The sequence below is a fragment of the Tinamus guttatus genome, unplaced genomic scaffold (genome assembly GCF_059628265.1).
Source record: "Tinamus guttatus ecotype Peru unplaced genomic scaffold, ASM5962826v1 Tinamus_guttatus_pri_ptg000462l, whole genome shotgun sequence".
NCBI classification, from domain to species: Eukaryota; Metazoa; Chordata; class Aves; order Tinamiformes; family Tinamidae; genus Tinamus; species Tinamus guttatus.
In genome coordinates, this window is record NW_028288996.1 from 7,496 (window position 1) to 19,551 (window position 12,056).

At 37.5% G+C, this 12,056-nt stretch overlaps 1 protein-coding gene across 1 annotated transcript; it reads right to left on the bottom strand.

Moving 5' to 3' along the window:
- Positions 1–389: 389 nt before the first annotated feature.
- Positions 390–6,002, bottom strand: LOC104581046 (spindlin-W). Its single transcript, XM_010228600.2, has 3 exons — positions 5,518–6,002; positions 4,555–4,788; positions 390–1,624 (listed from the first exon to the last, which is right to left on the bottom strand). The coding sequence occupies exons 1-3, from the start codon at positions 5,789–5,791 to the stop codon at positions 1,425–1,427; spliced, it is 708 nt and encodes a 235-aa protein (XP_010226902.1). The 5' UTR covers positions 5,792–6,002; the 3' UTR covers positions 390–1,424.
- Positions 6,003–12,056: the final 6,054 nt, after the last annotated feature.

Below are 12,056 nucleotides of genomic sequence, written 5' to 3' on the forward strand. Positions count from 1 at the left end.
GCTATTAATGTCCACAATCTAATGGAGATGACTGAACCACTGAGACTGCCTATAGCCTCCATTAGGTAGTACACCACTAGCATGCAAAACTCTAGTGTTCGCAGAATGAAATTCACATTAACAGCATATCTCAAAGAAAGTACAATGATACACCACAAAAGGCAACAACAGGTTTAAGCTGCAGATCCTTATGCGAAAAAGACAGAAAAAGAACATGTTATAAACAAAATAAAAACCCCAACAACTCCACAAACAACCAAAAAAGAAAACATCACCCCTCAAAAACAAACAAACAAACAAAAACTTCCCCAAAACAAATAAAAAACCAAACAAAACAAACCGGAACGACAACAACAAGAAACACAGCAGACTGAGCAGAAGGCAACAAATGCTTTTCCTTCTCTAAATCAAGTCTTCAAGGTAAAAGGATTTTCATAGAATTGTTTACCACATATAAGATTAACTGCTCACAGGCTTTTAAATCTACAAACATTCAGGTTGCTAGATTTTGATATTAAATGAGACACTACTATTTGTCAATGAGTAGTCTAAAGTCTTCTGGAGTAGAATACATACTGTCAAATTTGTGGCACTAAGCACTTGGGTTTTGCTAAGAAGTGTGTATAACAAAACAGTAATAAAATGCTTAGGGATTGAAGGCAGTCTTGTTGCACATATTACTGGCTCCTACGACTTGTAAATGCGGGCCGTTAACCTGCATTTTCTATAACTGGTTATACAGATTAAATGTATTATTTATAGTTTAAAGCCTTTTCACTGAAGGGTGTGTAAGTCAAACACTTGATATCCTATTGCCCTGTGACTGCTAAATATTGTACAAGTATTTCCATATACTCTTGAGTTCTTAAAAAGCTAAATTTGAAATAAAGTGTAGAAACACAGTAGAAGTAGACTGATATTACTTGGGTTAGGCACTACTTAATGCTGCACAAACCATTTAAACCTTTCAGGAAAGTCAACTCTGACCCAACCCTAAAAACAAGGGTGGCCAATAACCAAGAAATTAATGTTACAAAAGAAGGCACAACAAAAATATCAAGCTACACTTGTATGCGGCAGTTGAACATGTGAGTGCAAGGTTGAAGAAAAAGTTAAAATCTATGAAAAAATAGATTAATGATTACAATACTAGATCCACTTTACACAGTTTGAATTTGCAGGTGTTCTTTGCTTTTAACCCACTCGAATATATTGACTTCCTTCAAGAAAAGGAGTTCTTGCACAAGATGTGTCATGTTCACACAAATTTGTTTGTATTATTCAGAACAACAAAGTTTTGCTGGCAGAGACTGGGGGCTCACAGGAACATTTAAGCTTTCATTAAACTGGAAAGCAGTTAAGTTTGTGTCTACAAATTTTACATTTAACAGTTCCACAAATTTGGTAGAAGTTCACGATGACGTCTAGGATGTCTTCACCAAGTCATAGACATAAATATGGAAATCATCATCAAACTTTATGAAATAGACAGATGGTTTGGCTTCAACTTGATGAATGACCATGCCAGTCCTTTTTGAGCCATCTTCTTTGGCATATTCCACTTGTTTGCCTACCAGGCTGTCCACAACTTCACCTGGTTCCCGTTCTGCAGGAGGAGAATCATCTACAATGTAAAAAATAGTGTGCTTTGGTAGATATTGATGGATTTTTCAATATAGAAAACCACTGCAAAGTCTTAATATTTATAATAATATTGAATATTCCCAATACAATTTGCATTGTTCAAATACCTAACTATTGCCAAGCTTCTAGGAAGTATGCAACCATGATACTCCAACAAAACCACATCTTCTAAAATGATAATAAATATAAATATAAGTTCCATGCCAAGTCAGGGGGATTCCAAGTCTGCTCAAGTCTTCAGCTTTATTATTTGCTCACCTAGTAAAACCCACCAGGAAGTATTCTCAGATTTTAGACAAGACCTATGGTAAGTCTAGATACAAGAACAACCCCCCCCCCCCAAAAAAAAAGGCGAACAAACAAAAACCCAAAACAGCAACAACAATAACAATCAAACAAACAAACAAAACTCCAAACTTCTTTATAACAATCTGTCAACTCACAAGGGGTTAGTTACAAGTCAATCACAGAATAAATGGGATAAAGAGTATATCTTTGTACTGGAGAACTGGAAACTAAACACACCTAACCACAACCAACTTCACCTTCCCTATGATTAGGGAGCACTAAACCTGTGTTTTTTTTTTTGTTTTTGTTTTTGTTTTGTTTTGTTTTGTTTTGATTTGTTTTTGTTCCAAGGAGTAATTCTCTTAGTCATGGCTAAACATGCTGTGCTTATTCTGGAAATCCTAAGCCTTTAAATTAAAATCCTTGCTCTGAGATAAGAATCTCTTACAGGTTGCAGCTATTTTCCTTTCAATACACTCAGTTAAAAACAAACAAACAAATAAAAAAAACCTTCAAAGGCAAAGAAAAGCAGTGGGAAGCAAATAGATTGTCTCTAATAGACTGTCTTGGTCTATTTACATTTAGAAATTATTTCATTAGTTCATCCTTACAAATGAAATGGCATGACAGCTTTGCAAGTCTTACTATGCAATTTGATATTATAATGATTGCATACCCAATTCCAAAGTGGATTTTTTTTTCATGTCCCTCCCTCCCTCCCTTTTTTATTATTAAATGGTGGCTCATTATTCAAGAACATTTCTGACAGAAAAGTGAGATACAAACATCTTCCTGTGTCAATAATTCATTGCTCTTGGTCACTTATTTAGCATCCTGCATTAAACTACTTGCTAGTCATCCCAAAATAAAAACTGAGAATAAGGTCAACAGTATGATGTCATGCAAATTGTTATGCCACAGCTATCAGTACTAAACTAGAGATTCAGATCACTCCTTGTGCTCCCATGAGCTATAGACTGCAAACTACAATAGAACTGACTTTGTCAAATGTCTTCTCCAAACTTAGCATATTTCTCTGTACATTTTTATTTTATCACTATGTATGGCAATGCATGCATAGAAGTATCTTCTTAATATCAGATTTTTATAAAGAACCTTCCTCAACAAAGATGCAAGTGAAGCTCTTCTGTTTTAGTTTATAAGGAATACTGAAATGTTGACAAAGTTTGTTTTCAAGTTTTCAAATTTAGACTCAGCATAACATTTTCCTCTCATCAAAAAAGCTTTGAAGTTATCATCTACATTTCAGTCTCTTCACATATGCAAATACGACCTGAGAGGAAAAAAAGGAGGCCCCAAAAATTCCTCTGAAAGTTCTAGTCATAATATTATAATAAGCTAAGCCAAGTTTAAGACATACTCCCAGGTATATCAAAATCTTATTTGAAAACTACTACCCCTAACATCCAATCACTGACTTAAGGACATAATGCTAATTATCTGAAAAGCATGCAGATTCAGAAAATGTAGCTCATACTTCAGAGCGTCTTGGCAGAGGTAAATAGTGGATAGTTTCAGGATGAGCATTAAATCCAGTTAATCCTTTAATTTGGAAAGCATATAAACCTTTTCCCTCACCTTTCTAAGGTGTAAGAAAAAGCTAACTTGAATTCCCCTAAAATGTAGTCTACCAAAGAATTGAATTAGAAAATACCTTCTAACCTCTACTATTTTAATATTTTAGCTAGAGAACACAATATTTGGAAGTGTCAATAAAAAAAAATGCTGTCTCATTTTTTCTCTTTAGAAAGGTCACTTTCTTCTATTAAGATTTTCAATTCATTCTTTTCAAGTCACAGATATGTTGCTTTTTGTTAGCCTGGAAAAAAAAAATCTAAAAATGTAAGTCTACTATAGAGATGTGACAGAAGACAGTCTCAGGAGCTCAATGAATAAATTGTAACCAGTATTTATGTAGTGCATTGTGTAACCAGACAACACAAATACCTAATAAATTTACTTCAAAGCCAAAATTGACTGTGACAGAGCCTTGCTTTTTAGGTGTTGGGAAGAACTAAAAGTATAATATGTACAATATGCTTTACAATCTTTTACCCTCTTTTTTGTACTGGCTATGCAAATTCTCTGAAAAATTCTGCTCAAAAACTACTACTCAAAAATCTTTAAAGCCAAAGAAGTCAACTCAAAATTAATCTGACTAATATTAGTTGGTCCCAAATTATTAGTCTCATGAGAACTGCTTCAGAAGTACAAATCCAGTCATCTCAAGGCGCTAGGATACTTCCGTAAGAAAACAGTGGAAGGCTTCTAGTTTATCAGTGTCTATAAAAAAAAAATCAGAGCAATCTCTCCCACAGTGCTATGCATATCTTTATCAGAATTAGAAATAAATTACAGAAATCTTTTTTTTCCCCTGTATTTAATGCATTCCTCACCATTGATTAAATGTTCCAACATAAGTTGTTTAAAATTGATGCATTTCGAGTTGAGCTGTAACCTTTTTTAGTTAGGATACCTAAGGACCTTGTTTGTTATCACCTTTTACATTTTGTCAACTCTCCTTTCTATAAATAAAATGTAAGCCAAAAGAGCTTCCATTTTCCAGAGAGGAAAAAAAAAAGAATTAACTGGTCTACTTACTGGAATCAGGCATAATGCGAAGGTCACCTTCTTTATAATCATCTAAGAGTTGGTACATGTACAAGACAGGATCTTTCTCGTAGGTAATATAAAACCATGTGTTCATAATAGGAGCTCGAGCCAAGACCATCCCCCTCCATTCATCTTTCGAGCCATCCTCTGTCTCAAACATATGTTCCACAGCTTTGCCAATCATTGTGTCTGCCAGGTGGGCATCACTTATTCGAGATGAAGCTGAAATGACAGCAGTTCATATGCAAGTCCATTCAAAATCACAGACATGTCTTGACAAAAATAATCTTTATCTAGATTCAGGAACAAATCTGACAAAACTTAAACCAAATTTCAAGGCCATCATGAAGCAGCTCATCAAGTTTCTTAATGAGGGTTTTGAACTTAGTTCCTTTGAACCTTTTGAACTTTACAGTTTGAAAAGAATGTAGGTAAACAATTCAGTATTAATTATGAAAAAATAGTAAGTCAGGTTTTTCAATAAGTCAAGCTATTTCACTTAGAAAATGACTCTTTTCCATGTATATTAATAATTGGGGAAAGCAAATAAGGGAAAACGTGATATCGTCTCTATCAAATTCGAAGAACAGACAGTGTATAGCCAAAACATTTCTCAGCTGGCTCAGAGCTTCAATTTTAATAGAAATATCAATATTGACTTTATATAAGCTTGTTAGGGATAAGACACTAAAGAGGAAGAAAAATACAGAATGTATTGCATGCCATTTAAAGACCGAAGACAGCACTCTCCAATATCTTTGTGAAATCTAGAACGCTTCAACAGAACATTAACGTTACCTGTCATGTGACAAAATTAAAAACAACTAATAAAATTTAACTGTTCAAAAGTTCTCATAACTGTTCAGAAGTTCTCAGGGAAAAGTCAGGTAGAACATTTACTATTAAATGTCGACATATGTGTATGTGTGCATAGAAAAGAACAGCACTTACCAACTCGGTCTGGAAGGACTTCAAGTGCTGAAACTCTTTCATCTTTGTGCAGTTCTAGTCCATACACACAATCAAATCCATCATACTTTATAAGATAGAGGGAGGGGTTTACAGGAACTTGATCAAGAACTGTGCCCTTCCATTGTGTTATAGGTCCACTCCCTTCTTTCCATCCATGCTGTATTCTGCAGCCTACAATGTTTCTTCGTGGCTGAGGAATAGGTTTGCTGGGTCCCACATTGTTTCTATGCTTTCTGTACACAGATACAAACATAATATTGAAAAGAGTACATACTCAATATTCTACTCTGGATAAGAGCTATATGCTTTGTTTTCAGAAAGAAGGCAAAGTTTACATATAATAAGATGAAGTTATAAAGTTGTCCTAATGTAACAGCAGACTTTACTCAAATTAGGGTATATAGCATGGGGGGGGGGGGGCTTTCATAATACTAGCTTCTAAAGTGAATTTGCCTCAACTGAAAGATATACTTTAGTCCTCACTCCACAAGTTCAGAAGTGAAACTCACCTGTTAAAACACTAAATCAGGTCTCAAAGAAAGTTACCTGAGAGTATTATAACTTTTTTTTAAGCTCGTAACTCCTTGCAGTTAACCACCACATTAGTGGTGATTGACTAAAATTCTCCCAGGTATTTCCCCCTAAACTGTGTTTGCAACAGAGAAATTCAGCTTCCCTCTGCACTTACAGATACCACTGACTTCCAATGTTTTTAAAGACCTATGGTAACAACAACATTCCTCTAACATTCCTTTCTAGCACAAAACAAGAAAAGTATGCAAAGTGAACAGCAATAGAAGGAATATACCTTAAAACAGAAAGTGGATTAAATACACTTTTTGCCTTTCCTCAGTATTTTATGCTTCCTTTATGCTATTGCCACTGAAAGATTCCCTCTGGTGATAAGCTGTCCTGCAAGCTGACAGTTTCAAAACACTGAAACGTTACCCACATTTTATTCTATCCTGTTATTAAGAACAGTAATTGATACTTTTGAATACAAACAGAAGAAATATATGAATATTACCATAGTATAGCTGCAGCGTTATCCATTATCATCAACTGCAGAAAACAACAATCATTCTTAGATTACTGAGAGTGACCAAAAGAAAATGTCTCCAGGAACAATGAAAACTTTCAGAGCAGAACAGTCCAGGTATAACAGGGATCCAAAAGAGACAAACAGCAATTATACAGGAAAATCTAATGAGTAGCCTTACAGAATAAAAAAGCCATAGTGTATTAGAATGAATAAAAATGAAAATTGAATGTAACTATTAAAAAGAAAACAAAACAAAAACAAAACAAAAAAACAAGATGTGCTATTTCTTCAGCAGATTGTGTCCCCTCCAGACTTTCATTCTCCATGAAGATGGATCTTAGCAGGGAGCTCCACAGCACTTTCACTTTTGTAATGATGTGATCTTTTCAACAAAATCAGCCTGCAGGAATATATGGTACTCATGGAACTATCTTTGATAACACAGATTATAGGAACATGAACCCCTTCCAGTTAAAAAGGCACACCTCCAGAGTTGCTTCTAACTTTACATAGGAACTTTAGCATTTTCAAACTCTGTACATCTCAAAAGGTGGTCTAGCTTTTACTCTAGTCTTACCTTTTTTTTTTCTCCTAAATTATAAAATGGCATCAATAATATTTTACTATGAAGAAACAAGAGGAGAGATCTAGTACTTGGGTGCAATGAAAAGGAGTTGGTTCAAGCTCACAGCCATTTTTACATTCTACATATATATAAACCTACACCCCACTGTTTAAAACAAAATCAATGCCTTGCAGTGATCAAAAATCATTATAAATGCTTTACAAGTCAAGCACCAGCTAGGTATAGCAATTCAAGTTTTCCTTTGAAGGCTTTACTGCTGAACAGTCATTTGTTCTCATTTGGTTCATACTTTAAAAAATACTTCCATACTTGACAATTGTAACCAAATCAAATCTCTTTTCATCTCAATAGCATGTTGTTTCTCTGATATTCAAAGTAACCCAAACATACATAGCCTTTTGAGATGCTATAGTCAGAAAAAAAGACAAAATGTTTTCCTTCTATTTTATTAGAATTATCTTTAAAATTCCATCTAATTTCATCTTTAAGATTGAGATAATAGATTTCTCTAGACATGTAGAACCTATGGAGCCAGGAAAACCTGATAATAGTAATTCCTATAAAGGGCTTTTGATATATCAGTTATGTCCTCACCATAAATACTCCTCGTTCCTTTAGTAAAAGTATGCCTAGCACCAACCTGTTCAGTAGCATGAGTTTTGCAGTATGTTGCAGTAAATGGCCCTTTGATCCCAATAAGTTTCAGGACCTCTTCCTTATCTCGAAGGCATTAAGTGGGCAAGTAAAGCCCTTTTATATGAAAAAGTTTCATTAACAGAACCAGATAGTTCATAAATTTAGAGATTAGACAGAAAGAACAGAGTCTTCGTGTTTTTTTTTTTTTTAAGGCTGTATTTAAGTGACATTCATACAAACTTTTTCTTGGCATGTGCCACCAGAAAACCAGCACAGAGCAGAACTGCTTAGGGCTGATAGCAGCAAACTTATTTCAGGGCTATGCTTAAAAGGTAAACTAGCATTTATAAAAGGAGGATAGTAATTCCCCCCAAAAAAGTATCAAATTAAGCTATCCATTTAGGCATTCTATTTTTCTTCCTACTTATCTCATCCAAGAAAATCATCACACACTAAAAATAAGGAAGAACAGAGGGATGAAAAAAGCTATACTCTTCAGACATGCAAAAAAGGCACAAGTGAGAAGGACAAAAGACATCTATAAATTATGGAGTAGAATAGCAATGGTGAGTACAATTTCAGTCTCTCATCTTGTTGAACAGAAAAGTTATTAAGAACAGGTCCCAACACTTATTGGAAGTGTGATGTTACTACAGACTACCTATCGCTACTAGCTAGATGGTGATCAGAGAATTATTCACCGCTTTTCATAACATTCAGACTATGAGGGACATAGGTGAAGGCATAAGTTTTAAAACACTTTCTGTACTCCATGAAAAGCCATTATTCAGTTATGAAGTTTGTTTTCTTAGGACACTGCAGGAGCCAAGATTACAAGTTAATTTAAAATAGGATCATAAATTCACAAGGGCTAAATTCATTGGTAGTCAAACTCTACATACAACCTCTTCCTCAAAGTTCTTGAATTGCCAACTACAAGAAACCTGAACAACATAGAGGACGTAGAACAACGTAGAGGAAGATTGGGTCAGAGAGCACCTAAGGAAACTCGATACCCACAAATCCATGGGCCCTGATGGGATGCACCCCAGAGCGCTGCGTGAGCTGGCAGAGGTCATAGCTAAGCCGCTCTCCATCATCTTTGAAAGATCCTGGAGAACAGGGGAGGTGCCGGAAGACTGGAAGAAGGCCAATGTCACGCCAGTCTTCAAAAAAGGCAAGAAGGAGGACCCAGGCCACTACAGGCCAGTGAGCCTCACCTCCGTCCCTGGAAAAGTGATGGAACGGCTCATACTGGCTGTTGTCTCCAGGCACATGGAGGACAAGAAGGTGCTCAAGAGTAGTCAGAATGGATTCACCAAGGGGAAATCTTGCTTGACTAACCTGATAGCCTTCTATGATGAAATGACCAGCTGGATAGATGAGGGGAGAGCGGTGGATGTCGTCTATCTCGACTTCACCAAGGCTTTTGACACCGTCCCTCACAGCATCCTCCTGGGCAAGCTCCGGAAGTGTGGGATAGATGAGTGGACAGTGAGGTGGATTAGGAACTGGCTGGATGGCAGGGCCCAGAGAGTGGTGATCAGCGGTGCAGAGTCTCATTGGAGGCCTGTAGCTAGCGGGGTCCCCCAGGGGTCAGTCCTTGGTCCAGTCCTGTTCAATTTATTCATCGATGACCTGGATGAAGGCACAGAGTGCTCCCTCAGCAAGTATGCTGATGATACAAAACTGGGAGGAGTAGCCGATACCCCAGAGGGCTGCGCTGCCTTCCAGAGGGACCTGGACAGACTGGACAACTGGGCGGTGAAAAAAACCTCATGCAATTCAACAAGGCCAAGTGCAAGGTTCTGCACCTGGGGAGGAATAACCCCAGACACCAGTACAGGCTGGGGACTGACCTTCTGCAGAGCAGCTCTGCGGAGAAAGACCTGGGTGTCATGGTGGATGATAAGTTGACCATGAGGTAGCAGTGTGCCCTCGTGGCCAAGAAGGCCAATGGGATCCTGGGGTGCATTAAGAAGAGCGTCTCCAGCAGGTCGAGGGAGGTGATCCTGCCCCCTACTCAGTCCTGGTGAGGCCGCATCTGGAGTATTGTGTCCAGTTCTGGGCTCCACAGTATAAGAGGGATGTGGAGCTGCTGGAGAGAGTCCAGCGCAGGGCCACAAGGATGATTAGGGGCCTGAAACATCTGCCCTATGAGGAGAGGCTGAGGGAGCTGGTCCTGTTCAGCCTGGAGAAGAGAAGGCTCAGAGGGGATCTAATCAGTGTCTATAAAAGTACCTCAAGGGAGGGAGTGAGGAGGATGGTGCTGGCCTCTCTTCAGTGGTGGCCACCAACAGAACTAGAGGTAATGGCCACAAACTGAAGCACCAAAAGTTCCACAGGAACTTAAGGAAAAATTTTTTAACAGTGAGGGTGACAGAGCCCTGGAACAGGCTGCCCAGAGAGGTTGTGGAGTCTCCTTCTCTGGAGATCTTCAAAACCCGCTTGGACGCAGTCCTGTGCCACGTGCTCTAGGTGACCCTGCGTGTGCAGGGGGGTTGGACTAGATGATCTCTAGAGGTCCCTTCCAACCCTAAGCATTCTATGATTCTATGATTCTATGATAGGAGGAAAGGATTAGTTTATACTTACATCGTGTCTTTTAAGTTATACTCTTTCCTTGGTGTGGAAAGAAAGAACCAAGAGACTACCAAATGGTCCAACACCAGTTGTGTCAATATTCATGGAGACCATCACCAGCCACTGACAGAGCACACAGAAGAACTGACCTTCTGTTGCTGACCTATAACCATGGGAATTCCTTCCAAAGGGTCAATGCTTAACTACCATTTTAGTTTAAAAAAAAAAAAAAAGTTTGGAAGACTAATCCACATGGCTCATTTGATCACCACCTCAGTTCCTGGACCATGCCCCTTCTTCCATCCTGTTGACTCCTTCCATCACCCTCAAGCCTTCTGAATCCAGTTTTAAATCTTGTCTAAGGCCTTCAAAGAGCTACCAGGCTTGCTCTTCTTTTCTTTAAATAATTACTGTACAAGTCTTCGTAACTAAATCAGTGACAAAGTACGTGCTACTAACTCATGGTAGATTGCAACAGCTCTGAGTATTAGCAGCATACATTTTTTTTATGCAGTTATTTATATCCCGTTTGTTTACTACAAATATCTACATCATTACTTACTGTTACCCATGCATTTCAAAAACACAAGTAACAAATATCAAACAACTCCATCCTAGTCTCTTACTCTGAGAGGTGAGCAAGCAGAAAATGAAGTCACCACAGTCTGATACAAAACAAAACCTTAACTAAAAAACTCTTAAATCAATTAAACTAGGCTAAGTTAACATGAGAGTTGGGTGCTTAGATTAAATAGAAAAACACACACACACCTGATTTAGGATCACAAATTAATATATCCCATAAAAGCCTTTATGCTAACAAAAATGCAACCTATTCAGATATTTTAAAAAAAGTGTTCATCAACAACAAAGAAATCTAGCCACCCTCAAATGCAAAAGGCAACCCACCTCTGATAGTCTTCCCATCATATACTCCTTGCTCTGAGCATTTGAAAAAGAACAAGAGAAAATAAATTTTAACCAACTCTACCTATCTCTAGAGGAAGAAGACAGAAAGACACAAGAGACATGAAGAGACAGGAAAAGACAAAAAAAAGGCACGTAAAACACACACTGAAAAGAAAGAAAAGATGAAGAGATATGAAAAGACAGAAAAAGACACAGAGAAACAAAAAAAAAGACACAAAAAGGGACACGAAAAGAGACACACGAAAAGACTAAAAAAATTCATGAAATGGAGACACACGAGCTACACAGAGAGGCACAGGAGAAGACAAGAGAGACACACAAAAGAAGAGACACGTGAAAAGCCAAGAGACACGTGAAAAGCCAAGAGACACGTGAAAAGCCAAAAGAAGAGACACAGAGAGACACGAAGAGACACAGACACAAAAAGACAAAAAAAGAGAGATGGAGAGATGCAAGAAGCCAAAAAAAAAAAAAAAAAAAAAAGACACACGGCTAAAAAAAACCCAAAGACACACACATGAAGAGTGAGACACGAAAAGCCAAAAAAGGAGAGAGATGACAAGCCAAAAAAGGAGACACACAAAAGCCAGAGACACAAAAAGCCAAAAAAGATGCGAAAAGACAGAAAAAGACAAAAAAAGATGCAAAGAGAGAGACATGAAAAGAGACACAAAAGACAAAGAGAGAGACACACATGAAAAGACAAAAAAGAGACACACACACACACACACACAGGAAAAG

What these genes read in the sequence shown, in the direction of transcription:
- LOC104581046 (XM_010228600.2), bottom strand. Translation starts at nt 5,791, where the DNA reads ATGTTTGTATCTGTGTACAGAAAGCATAGAAACAATGTGGGACCCAGC. An exon ending in AGTCCTTCCAGACCGAGTTG is followed by an intron (nt 4,789 to 5,517) that starts GTAAGTGCTGTT and finishes CTGTCATTTCAG; the next exon opens with CTTCATCTCGAATAAGTGAT. An exon ending in TCGCATTATGCCTGATTCCA is followed by an intron (nt 1,625 to 4,554) that starts GTAAGTAGACCA and finishes TTTACATTGTAG; the next exon opens with ATGATTCTCCTCCTGCAGAA.